This window comes from Plecotus auritus (genome assembly GCF_963455305.1).
Source record: "Plecotus auritus genome assembly, chromosome: 2".
In the NCBI taxonomy this organism is placed as follows: Eukaryota; Metazoa; Chordata; class Mammalia; order Chiroptera; family Vespertilionidae; genus Plecotus; species Plecotus auritus.
Window position 1 is genome coordinate 118114783 of NC_137771.1, and position 18523 is coordinate 118133305.

An 18523-nucleotide genomic window follows, 5' to 3' on the forward strand; every position below is an offset into this window, starting at 1 on the left:
CACAATGAGGTATCACCTTATCCTGTCAGAATGGCTATCAACAACAACAACAAAAAACAAACCAAAAAAAAACAAAAAACAAATAACAAGTACTGGTGGGTGGGAATGCAGATTGGTGCAGCCACTTTAGAAAACAATGGAGTTTCCTCAAAAAAATTAAAAATGGAACTGCCATTTGGTCCAGCGATCCCACTTCTGGGACTATATCCTAAAAACCCCAAAACACCTATCAGAAAGAATATATACCCATCCCCGTCCCATGTTCATAACAACATTACTCACAATAGCTAAGATTTGGAAACAACCCAATTGCTCATCAGCAGATAAATGGATAAAAAAGCTGTGGAACATTTACACTGTGGAATATGATACAGCTGTAAAAAAGAGGGATCTCTTACCCTTTGAAACAGCATGGATGGACCTGAAGATAATTATGCTAAGAGATAAGCCAGTCAGAGAAAAACAAGTATCACATGATCTCACTCATTTGTGGAATCTAATGAACAAAATAAATTGACCAACAAAATAAGACCTGAAGCATGGAGGCATGGAATAGACTGACATCCCTCAGTGTGGGGATGGGGGTTGGGGGGGAGGGAAGATAAAACAAAGAACTTATATACTTATATGCATAGCCCATGGACACCACAGGCAATAGGGTAGTGAAGACCTGGGGAGATGGGAAGGGGCTGGGAGGAGTAGGGGGGAGGCAAAAAAAATGGGAGATATCTGTAATACTATCAACAATAATATACTATATAATAAAAGGCTAATATGCAAATTGACCGAATGACGGAACTACTGGTCGCTATGACACTCACTGACCACCGGGGGCAGATGCTCAACTCAGAAGCTGCCCCCTGGTGGTCAGTGTGCTCCCACAGGGGGAGCTCCACTCAGCCAGAAGCTGGGCTCATGGCTGGTGAGCACAGTGGCAGTGGTGAGAGCCTCTCCCGCCTCCATGGCAGCGCTAAGGATGTCCAACTGACAGCTTAGGCCCACTCCCCAGGGAGCGGGCCTAAGCCGTCAGCTGGACATCCCCCAAGGCTCCCAGACAGCGAGAGGGTGCAGGCCAGGCTGAGGGACTCCCTCCCACCAAGTGCACAAATCTCGTGCATCGGGCCTCTAGTACATATATAAGAGAAAGTGCTCAGGAATGGGGGTTGCAATTTTAAGTAGGGTAGACAGAGAAGTCACCATCTAAAAGGTGGGATTTGAACTAAAAGAGGTGAGGGAGCAATCCATGTGGACATCTAGAAGAAAAATGTTTTAGTCAGAGGGAAAGGCAAGGACAAAGGCACCCAGGAAGGAGAATGGCTGGCAGGTTTGAAGAATTGCAAGGAGGCCTGGAATAGTAAACTGTACTATCAATATGGTAGCCTAGCCACTAGCCACATGTGGTTACTGAGCCCTGAAATGTGCCTGGTTCAAATTGTGTGATTATCTTAGGGTTGGAGAGTAAAATAAAAGGACTGTGTTAATGGCCCCAGTTCTTTATTCTTCCTAGTAACCATGCCATTTGCGAGGTGACTTTACAAATTATCCTGGGAAGAGGTGGAACCTTTTTACTGCCCCTTGATTCTGAGTTTCCCATATAGATATGCTAGAACTCAACCAAACTCAGCCTACATCATTGTCCCTCAGGCTCACAAACTAAATAAATGCTTGTTATCCAAAAAAAAAAAAAAAAAAACAAAAAAACAACAAACAAAAACAAACAAACAAAACCTCAATCATCCAACAGTACAAAACCTGAAATATTTTTGGAAGCAAACATTTATCTGGTCATCACAAGAAAATTAAAAAATAATTAACTTGAAAGTTCATTAAAGTAAAAGTGAAAACCTGAAGTATACAGGGTGGGAAAAATTAGTTATATAGCTGTGAACACGTGAAAGAGTTTATTCTTGTATTATTTATTAATTATTACTAGAGGCCTGGTGCATGAAGTCATGCACAGAGGGGGGTGTCTCTCAGTCCAGCCTGCACCCTCTCCAATCTGGGACACCTCTCAAAAGAGGGATCGGGCCTAAACAAGTGATCGGACATCCCTCTCACAATCCAGGACTGCTGGCTCCCAACTGCCCTCCCCTGCAGGCCTGGTCCCCCACCAACAGCTCTCCCATGCAGGCCTGGCCCCCCAACTGCCCTCCCTTGCTGGCCTGGTCTCCCCCAACTACCCTCCTCTGTTGGCCTGGTCACCCCTAACTGCCCTCCCTGCTGGCCTGATCACCCACAACTGCCCTACACTGCAGGCCTGGTCCCCCCCAAATGCCCTCCCCTGCAGGCCAGCTACCCCCCCAATGGCTCTCCCCTGCAGTCCTGGCCCCTCCAACTTCTGTCCCCTGCAGACCTGGTCCCCCCAAACTTCCCTCCCCTGCAGGCCTTGTCCCCCCCAACTGCCCTCCCCTGCAGGCCTGGTCCCCCCCAAACTGCTCTCCCCTGCAGGCCTGCCCCCCCCCAACTTCCCTTCCCTGCTGGCATGGTCTTCCCCAACTGCCCTTCTCTGCTGGCCCGGTCAACCCTAACTGCCCTCCCTGCTGGCCTGATCACCCACAACTGCACTCCCCTGCAGGCCTGCCCCCCTCCCCAACTGCCCTCCACTGCAGGCCTGGTCCCCCCCCCCCAACTGCCCTCTACTGCTGGCCTGGTTTCCCCCAACTGCTCTCCCCTGTAGGCCTGCCCCCCCAACTGCCCTCCAATGCAGTCCAGGTCTCCCCCAACTGCCCTCCCCTGCTGACCTGGTCTCCCCCAACTGCCCTCCTCTGCTGGCCCGTTGACTCCTAACTGCCCTCCCTGCTTGCCTGATCACCCCCAACTGCCCTCCTCTGCTGGCCTGGTCACCCACAACTGCCCTCCTTGCTGGCCTGGTCACCCCTAACTTCCCACAAGTGCCCTCCCCTGCAGGCCATCTTGTGGTGGCCATCTTGTGGTGGCCATCTTGTGTCCACATGGGGGCAGCCATCTTGTGTGTTGGTGTGATGGTCAATTTGCATATTACTCTTTTATTAGATAGTATTCTATTTATTTGTATCAAAACTGTAAACATACTTCTGCTCACCCTTATATATTTAAGAGCCATGTTATGGAAATCAGAAGTAAGGAAGTATTTCAAAGTTCAAGGGCCATATTGATGTGTGTGGAATAATAAAAAGGCACTTGTTCTCTCACTTTACCTTACAAAATACTGAAAATAGCTGGGCCAACATGGCTCAGTGGTTGAGCATCAACCTGTGAATCAGGAGGTCACGGTTTGATTCTTGGTCAGGGTACATACCCAGGTTGCAAGCTCAGACCCCAGGGTGGGGAATGCTGGAGGCAGCCAATCAATGATTCTCTCTCATCACTGAAGTTTCTAGCTCTCTCTCCTTCTCTCTTCTTCGCTGAATCAATAAAATATACTTTAAAAAATTTAACTGCTGAAAATACACATGGGGCAAAAACCTTAAACAACCCTTAAAAAGTTTAAGTGCTAAGACTAAGTAAATTTCTACTTCTACATAAACACCTCTTCAATTCATTAATGATAACAGTACTAGGTATTCATGGTTCCAAGAATTATATGTTACTACTAGAGGCCCAGTGCATGAAATTTGTGCATGGGAGGGGAGGGTCCCCTCAGCCCAGCCTGCACCGTCTCCAATCCGGGACCCCTCCGGATATATCCGACCGCCAGTTTAGGCCCAATCCTGGGCCTAAACTGGCAGTTGGACATCCCTCTCACAATCCTGGACTGCTGGCTCCTAATCACTCACCTGCCTTCCTGCCTGGTTGTCCCTAACTGCCCCCCACCCACTGACCTGATCACCTCTCACTGCTTCTGCATGCCAGCCTGATCCCCCTAACTGCCCCCCCCTGCTGGCCTGGTCGCCCCTAACTGCCCCCTGCTGCCAGCCAGGTTGCCCACAACTGGCCCCTCCCTGCCAGCCTGGTTGCTCCTAACTTCCCCCCCACCGGCCTGGTCACCCTTTAATGCCCCCCTGCCAGCCTGGTTGCCCCCAACTGCCCCCCCCCGCTGGTCTTCTCGCCCCTCACTGCCCCCTGCCAGCCTAATCACCCCCAACTGCACCCCCCACCAGCCTGGTCACCCCTAACTGCCCCCCCCGCCAGCCTGGTCACCCCAACTGCCCCCCTCTGCCAGCCTGGTCACCCCAACTGCCCCCCTCTGCCAGCCTGGTTGCCCCCAACTGCCCCCCTGCCAGCCTGGTTGCCCCTCACGGCCCCCCTGCCGGCCTGCGGTCACCCTATGCATCCTGCTTGTTCAGTCGTTTGGTCATCCCTCACTAACCCCCCTGCTATCCTGGTCGTAGGCAGCCATCTTGTGAGGGTGTGAGGGTTAATTTGCATATTACCTCTTTATTATATAGGATAATTGCTCAATGTGCAAAATAGTGATGCCTCAATCAATGCACCTTCTGAAACCATGTTGCTTTATTAAGAAGTTTATTTTCAAAAATCTTCAGTAATCATTTCAGGGAACACTATATCTACACATGTATGACAAAAATACCTCTGGACACAGAGGCTATTTACTGGCTCATAAAAGGCATATTCACACGTTGAAGGTAAACAGTTTCTTAACCTCTCAGTTTCGTCATTTTTGTGTATACAATGGAGCTAATAATAACTCCTGCACAGGGTTTTTGGAAAGATTAAATGAGATTATATATATAGTACCTATTCCTTACTGTGCCTGATACTCATTAGCTCTTAAAATAAGTGTCTCTTCTCCTTCAACCAGAACTATGTTTCTAATTGTAGGTGAAATATCTTGTCCTCTGTAAAAGGAATTTCAGACATGTGGAGATATTTTAGGAGTTTAAGACATTCCAAGGAATCATTGATTATTTGTCAGACAACCCCTCCCTGTAACCAGGTGTAAAGGGTAGGGCCTTTTTCAGGGGCTGCTCAGGAATTACTGGGAGTGAAGCAACACATCCTTTGACACCAGATTTTTCAGGCACTTTGAACTCTCTTTGCTGTATTTCACTCCCCCCCACACACACACCTTCTCTGCCTGCCCATGGGCTAGTAGTCTCAGGCTCCTTCTAACATTCACCTATCTTCTACTTTCTGCCCCTTTTTCTCTTCTTAGATATCCTTCTTCAAAAATCCAATACCTCATTTCTTCTTCGATTTCCTCTATATTAAAAGGAGAAGCAGATAGTGGGAGCTTATTGACATACTGACTGCCTTGTGAAAATATCATGTGTCCAGCTGGGTTACCTGATAGGCTGTTTTAAGGATCAAATGAGATAATCCACAGGCGAATACTTTCTATGATAGATGTATTATGACCTAGAGAGTTGGTGACAATGATGTTTTCTGCTCTTTAGGCAAAACCCTTTCAATCATTAGATCACTAAGACTCTGGATTGTGATGAACCTTGGAGTCCTCTTTTCTAATCCTTCCCAATGAGGCCCTGAGAGTGCATGTGCTAGAGCCCAGTAGAAGCAGATGGCACGGGCATGCTAAAGGAAAGCAATTCCCTAGTAACACTCTTGAGGATTATGTCCCCTTCTCTCTCAATGTATGCTGAGCAGACATCAGATCATCTTAGGCCATAAATGATTTTATATAAAAACTGTAACTTCCACTCTTAATGATCTCAGCTACATTTAGCCATCCTTATAAAGTTAAATATACCATACTATATAATCCAGCAATCCTGCTTCTTGTACTCAAATATTCATGGCAGCTTTATTCATAAAACACCCCTGCCAGCAACCCAAATGTCCATCTGCTGATAAATTGATAAATACATTGTAGTACCTGCATGCAAAAGAATTCTACTCAGCAATAAAAAGAAATGAACCACTGTCACATTCAACAACATGAATAAATATTAAAAGCATTATGCTAAATGAAGCCAGATAGAAAAACTGCATATTACATGATTGCATTTTTATGAAACTAGTGGCCAGGTGCATGAAATTCGTGCATGGTGGGGGGTTCTCTCATCCCAGCCTGCACCCTCTCCAATAGGGGACCCCTTGGGGGATATCCGACTGCCGGTTTAGGCCACAGGGATCGGGCCTAAACCAGCAGTCAGACATCTCTCTTGCAACCTGGGACTGCAATCTGGGACCGCTGGGACCACTCACCTGCCTGCCTGCCTGATCACCCCTAACTGCCTCTGACTGCCTGTCTGATTGCCCCTAACTGCCCTACACTGCTGGCCTGATCTCACCCCAACTGCCCTCCCCTGCTGGGCTGGTTACCCCCAATTGCACTCCACTGCCAGCCTGGTTGCCCCCAACTGCACTCCCCTGCCAGCCTGATCTCACCCCCAACTGCCCTCCCCTGCAGGCCTGATCTTGCCCCAACTGCCCTCCCCTGCCAGCCTGATTTCAGCCCCAACTGCCCTCCCCTGCAGGCCTGATCTTGCCCCAACTGCCCTCCCCTGCCAGCCTGATTTCAGCCCCAACTACCCTCCCCAACTGGCCTGATCTCACCCAAAATGCCCTCCTCTACTGGCCTGGTTGCCCCCAACTGCCCTTCCCTGCCGGCCAGATCTCGCCCCCAACTGCTCTCCCCTGCCGACCTGATCTTGCCCCCAACTGCCCTCCCCTGCCAGCCTGATCTCACCCCCAACCGACCTCCCCTACAGGCCTAATATTGCCCCTAATTGCCCTCCCCTGCTGCCCTGATCTCACCCCAACTGCCCTCCCCTTCAGGCCTAATCTTGCCCTCAACTGCTCTCCCCTGCCGGCCTGATCTCACCCTCAACTGCCCTCCCCTGCCAGCCTGATCTCGCCCCCAACTGCCATCCCCTGCCAGCCTGATCTCACCCCCAACCGGCCTCCCCTGCAGGCCTAATATTGCCCCCAAATGCCCTCCCCTGCCAGCCTGATCTCACCCCAACTGCCCTCCCCTGCCAGCCTGATCTCACCCCCAACTGGCCCCCCCTGCCGCCTGATCTTGCCCCAACTGCCCTCCCCTGCTGGGCTGGTTACTCCTAACTGCACTCCACTGCCAGCCTGGTTGCCCCCAACTGCCCTCCCCTGCCAGCCTGATCATGCCCCCAACTGCAATCCCCTGCCAGCCTGATCTCACCCCCAACTGCCCTCCCCTGCTGGCCTGATCTCGCCCCAACTGCCCTCCCCTGCTGGGCTGGTTACCCCCAACTGCACTCCACTGCCAGCCTGGTTGCCCCCAACTGCACTCCCCTGCCAGCCTGATTTCACCCCCAACTGCACTCCCCTGCCAGCCTGATCTCACCCCCAACTGCCCTCCCCTGCAGGCCTGATCTTGCCCCAACTGCCCTCCCCTGCCAGCCTGATTTCAGCCCCAACTACCCTCCCCAACTGGCCTGATCTCACCCAAAATGCCCTCTCCTACTGGCCTGGTTGCCCCCAACTGCCCTTCCCTGCCGGCCAGATCTCGCCCCCAACTGCTCTCCCCTGCCGGCCTGATCTTGCCCCCAACTGCCCTCCCCTGCCAGCCTGATCTCACCCCCAACCAGCCTCCCCTACAGGCCTAATATTGCCCCTAATTGCCCTCCCCTGCTGCCCTGATCTCACCCCAACTGCCCTCCCTTGCAGGTCTAATCTTGCCCCCAACTGCCCTCCCCTGCCGGCCTGATCTTGCCCCCAACTGCCCTCCCCTGCCAGCCTGATCTCACCCCCAACTGCTCTCCCCTGCTGGCCATCTTGTGGTGGTCATCTTGTGTCCACATGGGGACAGCCATCTTTGACCACATGGGGGCAGAAATCTTGTGTGTTGGAGTGATGGTCAATTTGCATATTACTCTTTTATTAGATAGGATAGAGGCCTGGTGCACGGGAGGGGGTCAGCTGGTTTGCCCTGAAGGGTGTCCCGGATCAGGGTGGGGGTTCCCTTGGGGCATGGGGCGGCCTGGGTGAGGGGCCTGTGGTGGTTTGCAGGCCGGCCACGCCCCCCAGCGACCCAAAGGGAGGCCCTGGTATCTGGGATTTATTTATCTTCTATAATTGAAACTTTGTAGCCTTGAGCAGAGCCAAGCCTCCTGCTCATTCTGTGGCTGCAGCCATTTTTATTGGGATTTATTTATCTTCTATAATTGAAACTTTGTAGCCTTAAGCAGAGACCAAGGCAGGCCAGGGCTGCAGAAACTTGGCTTCCTCCATCGCCGGGGGCAACTCAAGCCTCCTGCTCTCTCCAGCTCCGTGGCTGCCACCATTTTTGTTGGGATTTATTTATTTTCTATAATTGAAACTTTGTAGCCTTAAGCGGAGGCCAAGGCAGGCCAGGGCAGGTGGAAAGCTTGGCTTCCTCCATTGCCCAGGAAACCCAAGCCTCCTGCTCTCTCCGTGGCCACAGCCATCTTGGTTGGGTTAATTTGCATACTTGCTCCTGATTGGCTGGTGGGTGTGGCTTGTGGGTGTAGCGGAGGTATGGTCAATTTGCATATTACTCTTTTATTAGATAGGATAATTTATTTCTTAATTTTGGTTTGGAAAAATGGGGGCATCTTATACATGGAAAAATACGGTATATACTTTTAAAAAGTGAATTATATTGTATATAAATTATGCCACCATAAAGCTGATTTTAAAGAAAAGATAACTGTCAAAGAGATTCTCTTAATTTTTAGTCATATCACTAGATAATTTAAATGATTTAACCACCAATTAAAAGGTCACAAATATGGTAACTAACATTTGAAAGGTGAACTGTATTTGAAATGTTCAGAGTTAGAGATCTTAGACAACCGTCTTTTTGGTCACTATCATGTTGTTATTATGTAGAATAAATAATAAAAGAAAAATTGAAAGATCACACAATTACTTTGTCTTTTCAAAATTTTAAACTAATTACAGAAGGTTATTCCCTTGTCTGGATCAGTACCCTGCCTCTTTAATTTATGAAATCTTCATTTTACTGAGAAATCACTATAAAAATCTCCAATCACCCTAAATTGAGCTCAAATTTTATCTTCATGTTCCACTCCCACTAGAAATGTCTTCTCATTTAATTATTTACTAATTAATTCACATTCCTTCCCCACTTTCAAAGGATCTCATACAACTTCATAAGTAAGTCAGGCAAAGGTAATAATGGGATAAAAAGTTAAAGCACAGGTAAGCACAGGGTGGAGACTTAAATAACTAGGGCTGCAAATTTTTCCCTAAAGTTCTAAGTGCCCCTCCCAAATGGGAAACACTTATTGATATAGACTCAAAATATCTATCAGATACAGAAAAATTAAATATTATGGAGATGCAACCTTTCTGATTCTAAGGCCAATATAAAAAATTTCTCATGGATCCTTCAAAAGAGGAAATTGTGTGTTATAGCAAATATCTTCAACATCACACAGGAAAAGCCACAGCAGTAAGTTTTCTGTGGCAACCTTAAAGCCAAAGACAAATTCAAGAACATAAAGCCACTCTAGGGAGGGGGACGAGTTAGCTGAGGGGAAAAGTGGTAGGGGAGAATTACTTTTCACTGTACACATATCTTTCCGCAGCTTTTGATTACTTCACAACCTACACACATTACCAAACAGTGGTTAGAGTATAGACTAGTGAAGCAAGCAACTTGGTTCAATACCTAACTCCACATATTATTAGCTGTATAATGTTGGGCAAGCTTTGTGCCTCACCTTTGAAGTAACGATTGCAGAGATTATCTACCCCATGAGATTATTGGGAAGGTTCTATTTCTGGACTCAATTCTATTCCATAGATATATACAGGGTGTCCCAAAAATGTATACACACTTTAACCACTGATAGCTCATTTTGAAAATGAAATGTATTTTAACCATTTGTATGCCATAAGCTCTATAGACACAAGCAGTGGACCTGTTTTAATTAAATTCAAAATATCGTGGCAGTTAACTGGTAAATAAACACTACCTTTATAATTATTCAAAGTGTGTGTATAATTATTCAAACTGTTCCTTTTATAGTCAAGTAATTTTCAACAAAGGTGCCAAGACAATGCAACAAATGGTGCTGGGACAACTCAATATTCACATGCAAAAGCAGGAAATGGAGCTCGACCTCACACCATACACAAAAATCAACTTAAGGTGGATTATAGCTTTAAATTTAAGAACTAAAATGATAGAACTCTTAGAAGAAAACACCTTGGGTTGGGCAATAATTTCTTAGATATGACACCAAAAGCACAAGGAACAAAAGAAAAAATAAATAAATTGCACAATATAGAAATCTAAAACTTTGGTGCTGAAAACAAAAATACTATATAAAAAAAATGAAGCCCAGCCAGTGTTGCTCAGTGATTGAGTGTCAACGGAGGAACCAGGACATCACAGTTGGATTTCTGGTCAGGGCACATGCCTGGGTTGTGCAGGAGGCAGCCAATCAATGTTTCTCTCTCATTGATCTATCTATCTATCTATCTCTCCCTCTCCCTTCTCACTCTGAAATCAATAAAAACATTTTTTTTAAGTGAAAAGTCAACCCACAGAATGGGAAGATATATTTACAAATCACATATATGTATGTCATATATATCTGATAAGAGACTTATATCCAGAATATATAAAGAACTCTTACAATTTAATAATAAAAAACCTAACCTAATTTTAAAAAATGAATAAAGGGTTTGAATAGACATTTCTCCAAAGATGATATTTAAATGGCCAATAAATAAGCATACAAAAATATATTCAACATCATTTGTCATTAGGGAGATGCAAATCAAAACCACAATAAGCTATCTCTCCAAACCCTTTAGGGTGGCTATTATAAAAAAGACAGTTACAAGTATTTGTTAAGAAATAAGGAAATTGCAGCCCTCATACTAGTAGGAATGCAAAATGATGCAAACTTTGAAAAACAGTCTGACAGTTCTTGAATTGTTAAATATAGAGTAACCATCTTATCTAGCAATTCCACTCCTGGTATATATCAGGAGGAAAAACAGTATACATACACGTAAAACTTTGACACAAATGTTCTTTGCAGTATTATTCATAACAGCTAACAAGTAGAAACTATCCAAAAGTCCATTAACATGTTTATTCATGAAACGGATAACCAAAATGTGGCATATCTGCCTACTGTAATAAAATGTTACTTGGCAATTAAAAAGGAATGAAATACTAATACATGCCACAACATGAAGGAGTATGAAAATATTATATTAACTGAAAGAAGCCAATCACAAAAGACCATATATAGGCAAATCTCTGCAGACATATCTAGAGAGAGAAAGTAGTGGCTGAGAGCTGAGGGAAAGGAGAGAATGAGTGATTGCAACTAGGTATAGGTTTCTTTTGGGGGGATGAAAATGTTAAACTTAGATTGTGGTGATACTTGTACAACTCTGTGAATGTCTCAAGACCATCCTAATATATAAAAAGCCAGGGGTCATCACAACCAAAACAACCAGATGGATGACAGAACATGGGGAGACCAGGCTGGCAAGGGGGGCAGTGAGGGACGACCAAACCACTGAACAGCAGGCTGCATGGGGCAACCAGGCCAGCGGGGGTGGGGGTGAGGGAGAGGGGTTGGGCAATGAAGAACGACCAAGCCACTGAACAGCAGGCTGCATGGGGCGACCAGGCCGGCAGGGGGGTTAGTGAAGGACAATCAAATGACTGAACAGCAGACTACGTGGGGCAACCAGACCAGCGGGGGTGGGGCGGTGAGGGGGAGGGGTTAGTGCGGGATGACCAAATGCCCGAACAGCAGGCTGCATGGGGAGACCAGGCCAGCAGGGGAGGGCAGTGAAGGATGACCAAACAACCAAACAGCAGGCTGCATGGGACAACCAGGCTGGCAGGGAGGGCAGTGAGGGATGACCAAATGACCAAACAACAGGCTGTGTGAGGCGACCAGGCCGGCAGGGGGGGCAGTGAGGGACGACCAAACAGCAGGCTGCGTGGGGCGACCAGGCCAGCAGGGGGGGGGGCAGTGGGGGAGACCACGCCGGCGGGGGGGGGGGCAGGTTGGGGGCCACCAGGCTGGTGGGGGAGGCAGTTGGAGGCGACCAGGTTGTCGGGGGGGGGCAGTTAGGGGCAACCAGGCCAATAGGGGGAGCAGTTTGGGGCAATCAGTGTGGCATGGGGAGCAGTGAGGGGAGACCAGGCTGGCAAGGGGGGCAGTTAGGGGCAACCAGACCAGCAAGGGGGGCAGTGAGGGGTGACCAGACCAGCAGGGGGGCAGTGAGGGGTGACCAGGCCAGTGGGGGGGCAAGTGAGGGGTGACCAGGCCAGCAGCAGGGGGCAGTTAGGGCTGACCTGGACGGCAGCGGAGGGCAGTTATGAGCGACCAGGCCAGCCGGGGGAGGGCAGTTGGGGGCACCCAGGCTGGAAGGGGGGGCAGTAAGGGGTGAACAGGCCAGCTGGGGGGTCAGTGAGGGCGAACAGGCCAGCGGGGGGTGGGGGGGCAGTGAGGCGCGATCAGGCCAGCAGGCAGGTGAGCAGTTTAGGAGCCAGCAGTCCAGGATTGTGAGAGGGATGTCTGACTGCCAGTTTAGGCCTGATCCCTGGCATCTAGCCTAAACTGGCAGTTGGACATCCCCCGAGGGGTCCCAGATTGGAGAGGGTGCAGGCTGGGTTGAGGGGCGCCCCCCCCCATGCACGAATTTCGTGCACCGGGCCTCTAGTTTAATTATAAACTTTAAATTGATGAATTTTATAGTATGTTAATTATCCTATATAATAAAAGGCTAATATGCAAATAGATCAAATGGTGGAACAACTGAACAACCACCAGGACACTGAGTGGAACATGGTGGGTGTCGGCATCAGGCAGCAGAGCACAGAACATAGTGGGCATCTGCCATGGCAGGATGGTGGAGCAGGTGAGTGGGGGCGCCAGACAAAGGCAGGGCGCCGGTTGCTGTCATCGGGGCAAGCCTCTGGTAGTTACTGAAAATTCTTTGCTCCTGCATGCCATAGTCCCACCCAGAGCTCACACCCACTGCTGGTGCCAGAGCCGCTGCTGGCACCCCTGCCAGCACCTGGCGCCAGCCCCAATTGCCCCCTGAGGGCTTCTCCACCACCCCTGCTCCTGAGGGGCAATCAGGGCAGCAGCCGCGTCTCGCACCCACTGACGGTGCTGTCCCCAATTGCTCAGCACCATCAGCAGGTGCGAGCGGGGCCGGTGCCATCAGCGCATGGGAAAGGAGGTGGTGGGAGCAGGGCTGCTGGCAGACAGGGGACCAGGCAGGGGGAGGGGCCGGGTGGGGGCACAAATGATGGGCCAAGACCCGCCCCTGTGCCCACCGCAGCCTCACGGCCCACAGTTCCTTTCAAGGTGCATGAATTCATGCACTAGGCCCCTAGTATATCAATAAATATTTTTAAGGCAATGTAACTAGTGACAAGGCCCCTGTAATTTGTGGAGTTTGTGACTTGAGCTCTCAATTGAAGAATGAGCTACTTTAGGCCTCCAAGGTTAATACTTCTTGACACAAAGCTTCTGATTAGAATTGGACAGGGTTATGATCACTGGGGATAATTATGGGTACAGATTTTGTGTGTTCTCAATTAAGGGTAAAAGTTTAAGTCATTAGTTTACCCGTTAGTTCCTGTGTCTGGCCAATTGTGATTTATCTGTTTCATGAACTGTCCATGGGAACTTTTTGCTTCTTAGGCCAGCAGATTGCCCTCTGCTCTGGAATATATTTCCAGGTCAGTTGTTCCCCCCATCATTTAGTGTGTGTGCTCAAGGGAATGCAAACTGATTTCGGCATTATCTTAAAACATAATTAGGACGTAACTATGCTGCCAAAAAGTTACATAATGCATTCCAAAGCCAATTAAAATTCAATTTTTGACCAACCATGCTGAATATACCTTTTTAGCACAGGTTTACATGGTTAAGAGTTATGGGTACTCATGTAGAATAGTTTTTTTAATGTAAATCTTTCTTTCAGGGTTCAGAAATTCTGATAGTTCAGATTTCATGGGGGAAAAATTTAAAAATTACAGTCTCAAACATTTGTCTCACTACAACAGGTATGTCTATCCACTAGAATGTTTGAACACCTCAATATTCAACATTGGTCCACAGCCTGAGAGATCCACCCCAAAAATCTGCATTTTAACAAGATACCCCAGGCAACTTGTGTGCATATTAAACATTCAGAGGCCTTGCTCTCATACCTAACTGAAGCTCAGTGCAGAGCAACCTCAAGAAAACTGGGCAGTGGGTCACTATTGGTAATGTCAACTAACACAACATGTAAGGATGATTCCTAGGTATGTCAATAAAGCAACTGAATGGGTGGTGTGTGATTCACTCAGACAGGGAACATGGAATGAAGGTGATGAATAAAAAATGATAATAGGAGAAATACGGGAGAATATTCAGATTTTGGCAACTGGTAAATAATGAATAATTACTACTTGGAACTCTGAAATCAAGACAATTTTTCTAATTTAGAGTAGAATATTCTCATTTCTATTTCTGAAACCCAAACATTTTAGTTTTAATACGAATCGTTTGTAATATATTTTCATTAGTACACTGATTCTTTTTTGCATTTACTTGATAGATATAAATCTGTTCTACTGGTGTTATTGTTAAAATTTATTTTAAAAACACGTTGAACATAGATTTTAGCAAAAAAAAAAAAAAGAAAAAAAAAGGTCCTAGTGAAAACAATAAAATGTTTGGTTATAAAGCAGCCCACGTGCCAACAATGCAGGTATCCCAATACGAACATAGTACTGCAGCCCTGGCTGGTGTGGCTCAGTTGGCTGGAGCATTATTCCATATACCAAAAGGTTGAAAGTTTGATTGCCAGTTGGGGTTGGGAGGCAAATAATCCATGTTCTCTCTCACATAGATGTTTCTCTCTCTCCTCCTTACCTTCTCTCTAAAAATCAATAAGCATATCCTTGGGTGAGGATTTTTTAAAAAGAATATAGTACTGCACAGCCTATAGTTACAATTATTTCCTCCTAGTAAAGACTTCTGAACAATATGCTTTAAAATTATTTGAAGTTATTTTCTGTTAGGAAGCATTAAACTGCAAGTTTTCATCTTTCTTTGGTTCCCAGTCATCCATAAGATTTTTTTGCCTGGTTATGGGTTAAGGGAAGATGAAGATATTATAAAAAGTTAGCATCATATATGTAAACATTGCTGATTCATGTGCTCTAATAAGACCACTATTCATGAATCAGTTCCTACAGTTAATTCATGTTCTCTGACATGATTCCTTGGAAAATAATGCAGATCTTCTGTTCAATTATTAAGCATGTTACAGAATCACTGCACTTTAATTTGGGGTGGCATTTCAAAATGTTATTTGTGATAGTTCAACCTATTTCATAGTCAGCCGCTTTAGCTAAAAGTATTATAAGCATACTCAACTGTCCTGACAGCAAAAACAAAAGACACAAAGAGTAGACTGTAGCAACCTTAAAATGTTCCTAATTGATTCAAAGTGTTTCTGTAAATATGCGTGAAATGAGAAAGAAGGTTATGTCGACAACTTTTACTGGGGGTGGAAAACAGAGGACCTTGTTCCTAAGGGAAGCTTCTGCTGCTCTAGTTGTCCTTACCTCTTAGCTTTGCCCTTTTGGCTCCAGCACCACACTCTGCATTAGTCCAGCCTAGACCCTGAGGCTTCAAGCAGCAGGTGGTTAAGGGTCACTGATGGCAGGAGGGTTCCTGGGTGAAAGATGGAAACCTTACTCTTCCAGGTCCACCTATCTGTACGGAAAGGAGCAATTCAGACCAGACCCAGAGACACCTTCCTTCTCTCCAGGTAGGTACCATTCAAGTATAGCCCTTATATTCCTTAAAGAGCTCCAACTCTCCTAAGCCTACAGGGTTGAATAAGTGGAAACCCATCCATTGCACCTTTGCCCCCACATTCCCACTTCCTGCAAAGGTGGTTTATAACCCAAGTAACCAAGAGATCTTCCCAAGTAAATCAGTGGTCTCCATGCTATGGTGAGTTTGGGAGGAAAGGGAAGGAAGGACCAAAAGAGTCTCCTGGAGAGTGATATTTAAAATGCTAAATAGTTCTTGGTTTCCACCCTAAAGATTCTGATTCAGGAGGTCTGAGCTGAGGACCAAATTATTTGCATTTTATAAATTGCCCCAAGCAATTCTGATGTAGGAAAAAGTGATATAATTGGTTGGAAAATAGCAATTACCACCTTTGCAAATAAATCACTTATTCTCATTTATTTCATGTTCTTTATTGATTTCAGAGAGGAAGGAAAGAAGGAGAGATTGAGTCTACAACTTGGGCATGTGCTCCTGACTGGAACCGAATCCAGGACCCTTCAGTCCGCAGGCCGAGGCTCTATCCACTGAACCAAACTGCCAGGGCATCTATTTCATATTCTTAACTGATGTTGTTAACTTCCTGTTTGGTTCCATTCAGCATTTACTAAGCAACTATTGTTTGCAGAGAATTGTACTACTTTCTGCTTTCCTGGTGCATTTGGACTGTGTGGAAGGGATGAGGAGAAGAGAAGGATGTGACCACATTAGAGAGCTATTTCTCAACTTCCTAAAAAAAGACTGATTCACCCTTCCATGATTTGTGAAACAGATTAACCAAAACAAGTACATTACCCAACCACAGTTACTATCATTTTACTAACCTTTTTAGGGTACCAGTGTACCAGAGATGTCACAGCCTTGCCAGTGGGAGGGTCAATTCTGTAAACCAAACTGCCACAGTTCAAATTCTACCTTTTCCACTTACCTGAGATGACCATAGATAAGTAATTTATTTTTTCTGTGCCTCAGTTTCCTCATCTGTGAAAATAAGGACATAACACTCACTTCAGTGAGTTTCTATGAGGACTGAATGAAACACTTAAATATCTCATTGATGTAGAGAGCCCCAAGAATCTAAAAAATATTCTTAAAATTCATTGCATTTTTCTGTCAAAGCCACAAAACCATCGTGAGAACAGTAGGAAATGCTTCCGGGGCTTATTTGGACAGTGGGATTAAACTTTATGTGTAATTCAGATGAATTACCATAACTACAGTGATCTTGCTTTTTGCTCCTTTGTTTTATAAGGTTTCCTCCCCCTTGACTTCTTGGAGAGTTTGTCTCGCTAATGCCACCCTCCGCCCGAAAGTCTCCATCCAAAACCCCGACTGCCGGGGGCACGGAGGTGTCACGGAGGCTCGCGGCCCCAGGCAGGAGCCCCGCGGGGGGACGGGACCAGACGAGCTGGCCCCAGAGCCCAGCCCACAGGCGGAGCAGTGCGGGCCGGTCCCGCCCCGCAGGTCGCCCCACCCCCGCGGGCCGCAGAGCGGGCGCTGTCTGTGGGGCGGGGCGTGCGCAGCCATGTGACCGCCGCTATAAGAGCGCTCGGGCGGACGCTCGCCGCTGCGCGTCCTTCCGCCGGACCGGTTCTCACGGCCACCCACCCACCTGCAGCTGCGGCGGCCCCCGCCCCAGGCAGCACCATGGAAGGTACGCTCCGCGCCGCCCACGCCCCACCGGCCCGGCCCCGCCCCGCCCCGCCCCGCCCCTCCGCCCCTCCGCCTCCCCGCAGCCCTGGCCCCTGAGTTCCCGGCCTGAGGACCGCCGCAAAGTTGCCACTGGCGGCCGCCTGGCATGGCGCTTCCAGCTCCAGCGGCCGCCCCGCCACCCGGGGGCGCGGAGGTGGGGCCCCCGGCAGAGTCTGGTCCCGCGGGGCCCCGTCTCCTCCGTCCTTCCCGCCGCCCGCGGGCTGGAGCCTCCGGAGGGGCGTCCGCGAGGCCGGGACGCCGGCGACCAGGCCCGGCTCCTGGGCCTCCCGCCCCAGCGCTGGCGGTCATGCCGAGCCTATTTTTAGGCCTTCGGGGCCGAGTTTTGGGAGGCTGGAGCCGAGCAGCGGGAGGGCGCGGGCCCACTTGTTGCTGGCTGTCCTGGCCGCCGGGCGGGTCCGCCCGTGTCGAGGCTAATGGCGGGGGATGTTACTCAGAGCAGTGAACTGCGGAAAGACTGCAGGTGCGACGCGTCTGTGGGAAGGTGGAACTCCCACCACCGCCTTTGGCCTTTACTGTTCCTCGGCAATGTTTGCGAGGGCTGCTGTTCGAGCCCACGTTCCTACGCGTTTGTCCTGCCCCGTGCTCCATCCTGGAAACCATCCACACCTTGTTTCCCGAAGCCCTTAAATCCTACTTCCCTTTATTAAACTTCCCTTCCTCATCCCCTGGAATCTGCACCGCTTTTGAGTGAAAACATCTCTCATTGTGCCCCACATTAAGTACCTCTGGGGCAGGCTGAAATGTTGCCTTATTATGATGGATGAGTTGGACGAACAAGTACAGAGGGTGATGGGCATGACAAGGGACAGGTGTCACCGGCTAGGACTCTGGGACCCTCCAGGGATGGGGAACACCAGTCTTTCTGGAACTTAATAGTGGGCTTGCCTGGAAGAGAGCCCGGCACTATGTGTGAAGATGGCCCTCAGGTCAGAGGCTGGGGATGCACTTTCCTCTCACCCCTCAGTGGAATTTCCACTGCCTTCTGCCTCCACATTGGAAAATGGGCAAAGGGAGAATGGGGAAACCTAAGACAGAGAGTGGCTTTGTGACAAAATGTCCCAGCTCCCTGTTTGGGCAACAGTGACCCCAAATGACCCCTA

The 18523-nt window shown here is 48.1% G+C and overlaps 1 protein-coding gene across 1 annotated transcript in view; it reads left to right on the plus strand.

Annotated features, from left to right (window-relative positions):
• Positions 1 to 17240: 17240 nt before the first annotated feature.
• The window catches only part of GYG1 (glycogenin 1), a 49897-nt gene continuing 48614 nt past the window's right edge, over positions 17241 to 18523 (plus strand). Inside the window, 1 exon segment of the mRNA XM_080657675.1 lies at positions 17241 to 17364. Within this exon segment, the coding sequence (XP_080513801.1) occupies positions 17358 to 17364 (7 nt within the window). The 5' untranslated portion in view covers positions 17241 to 17357.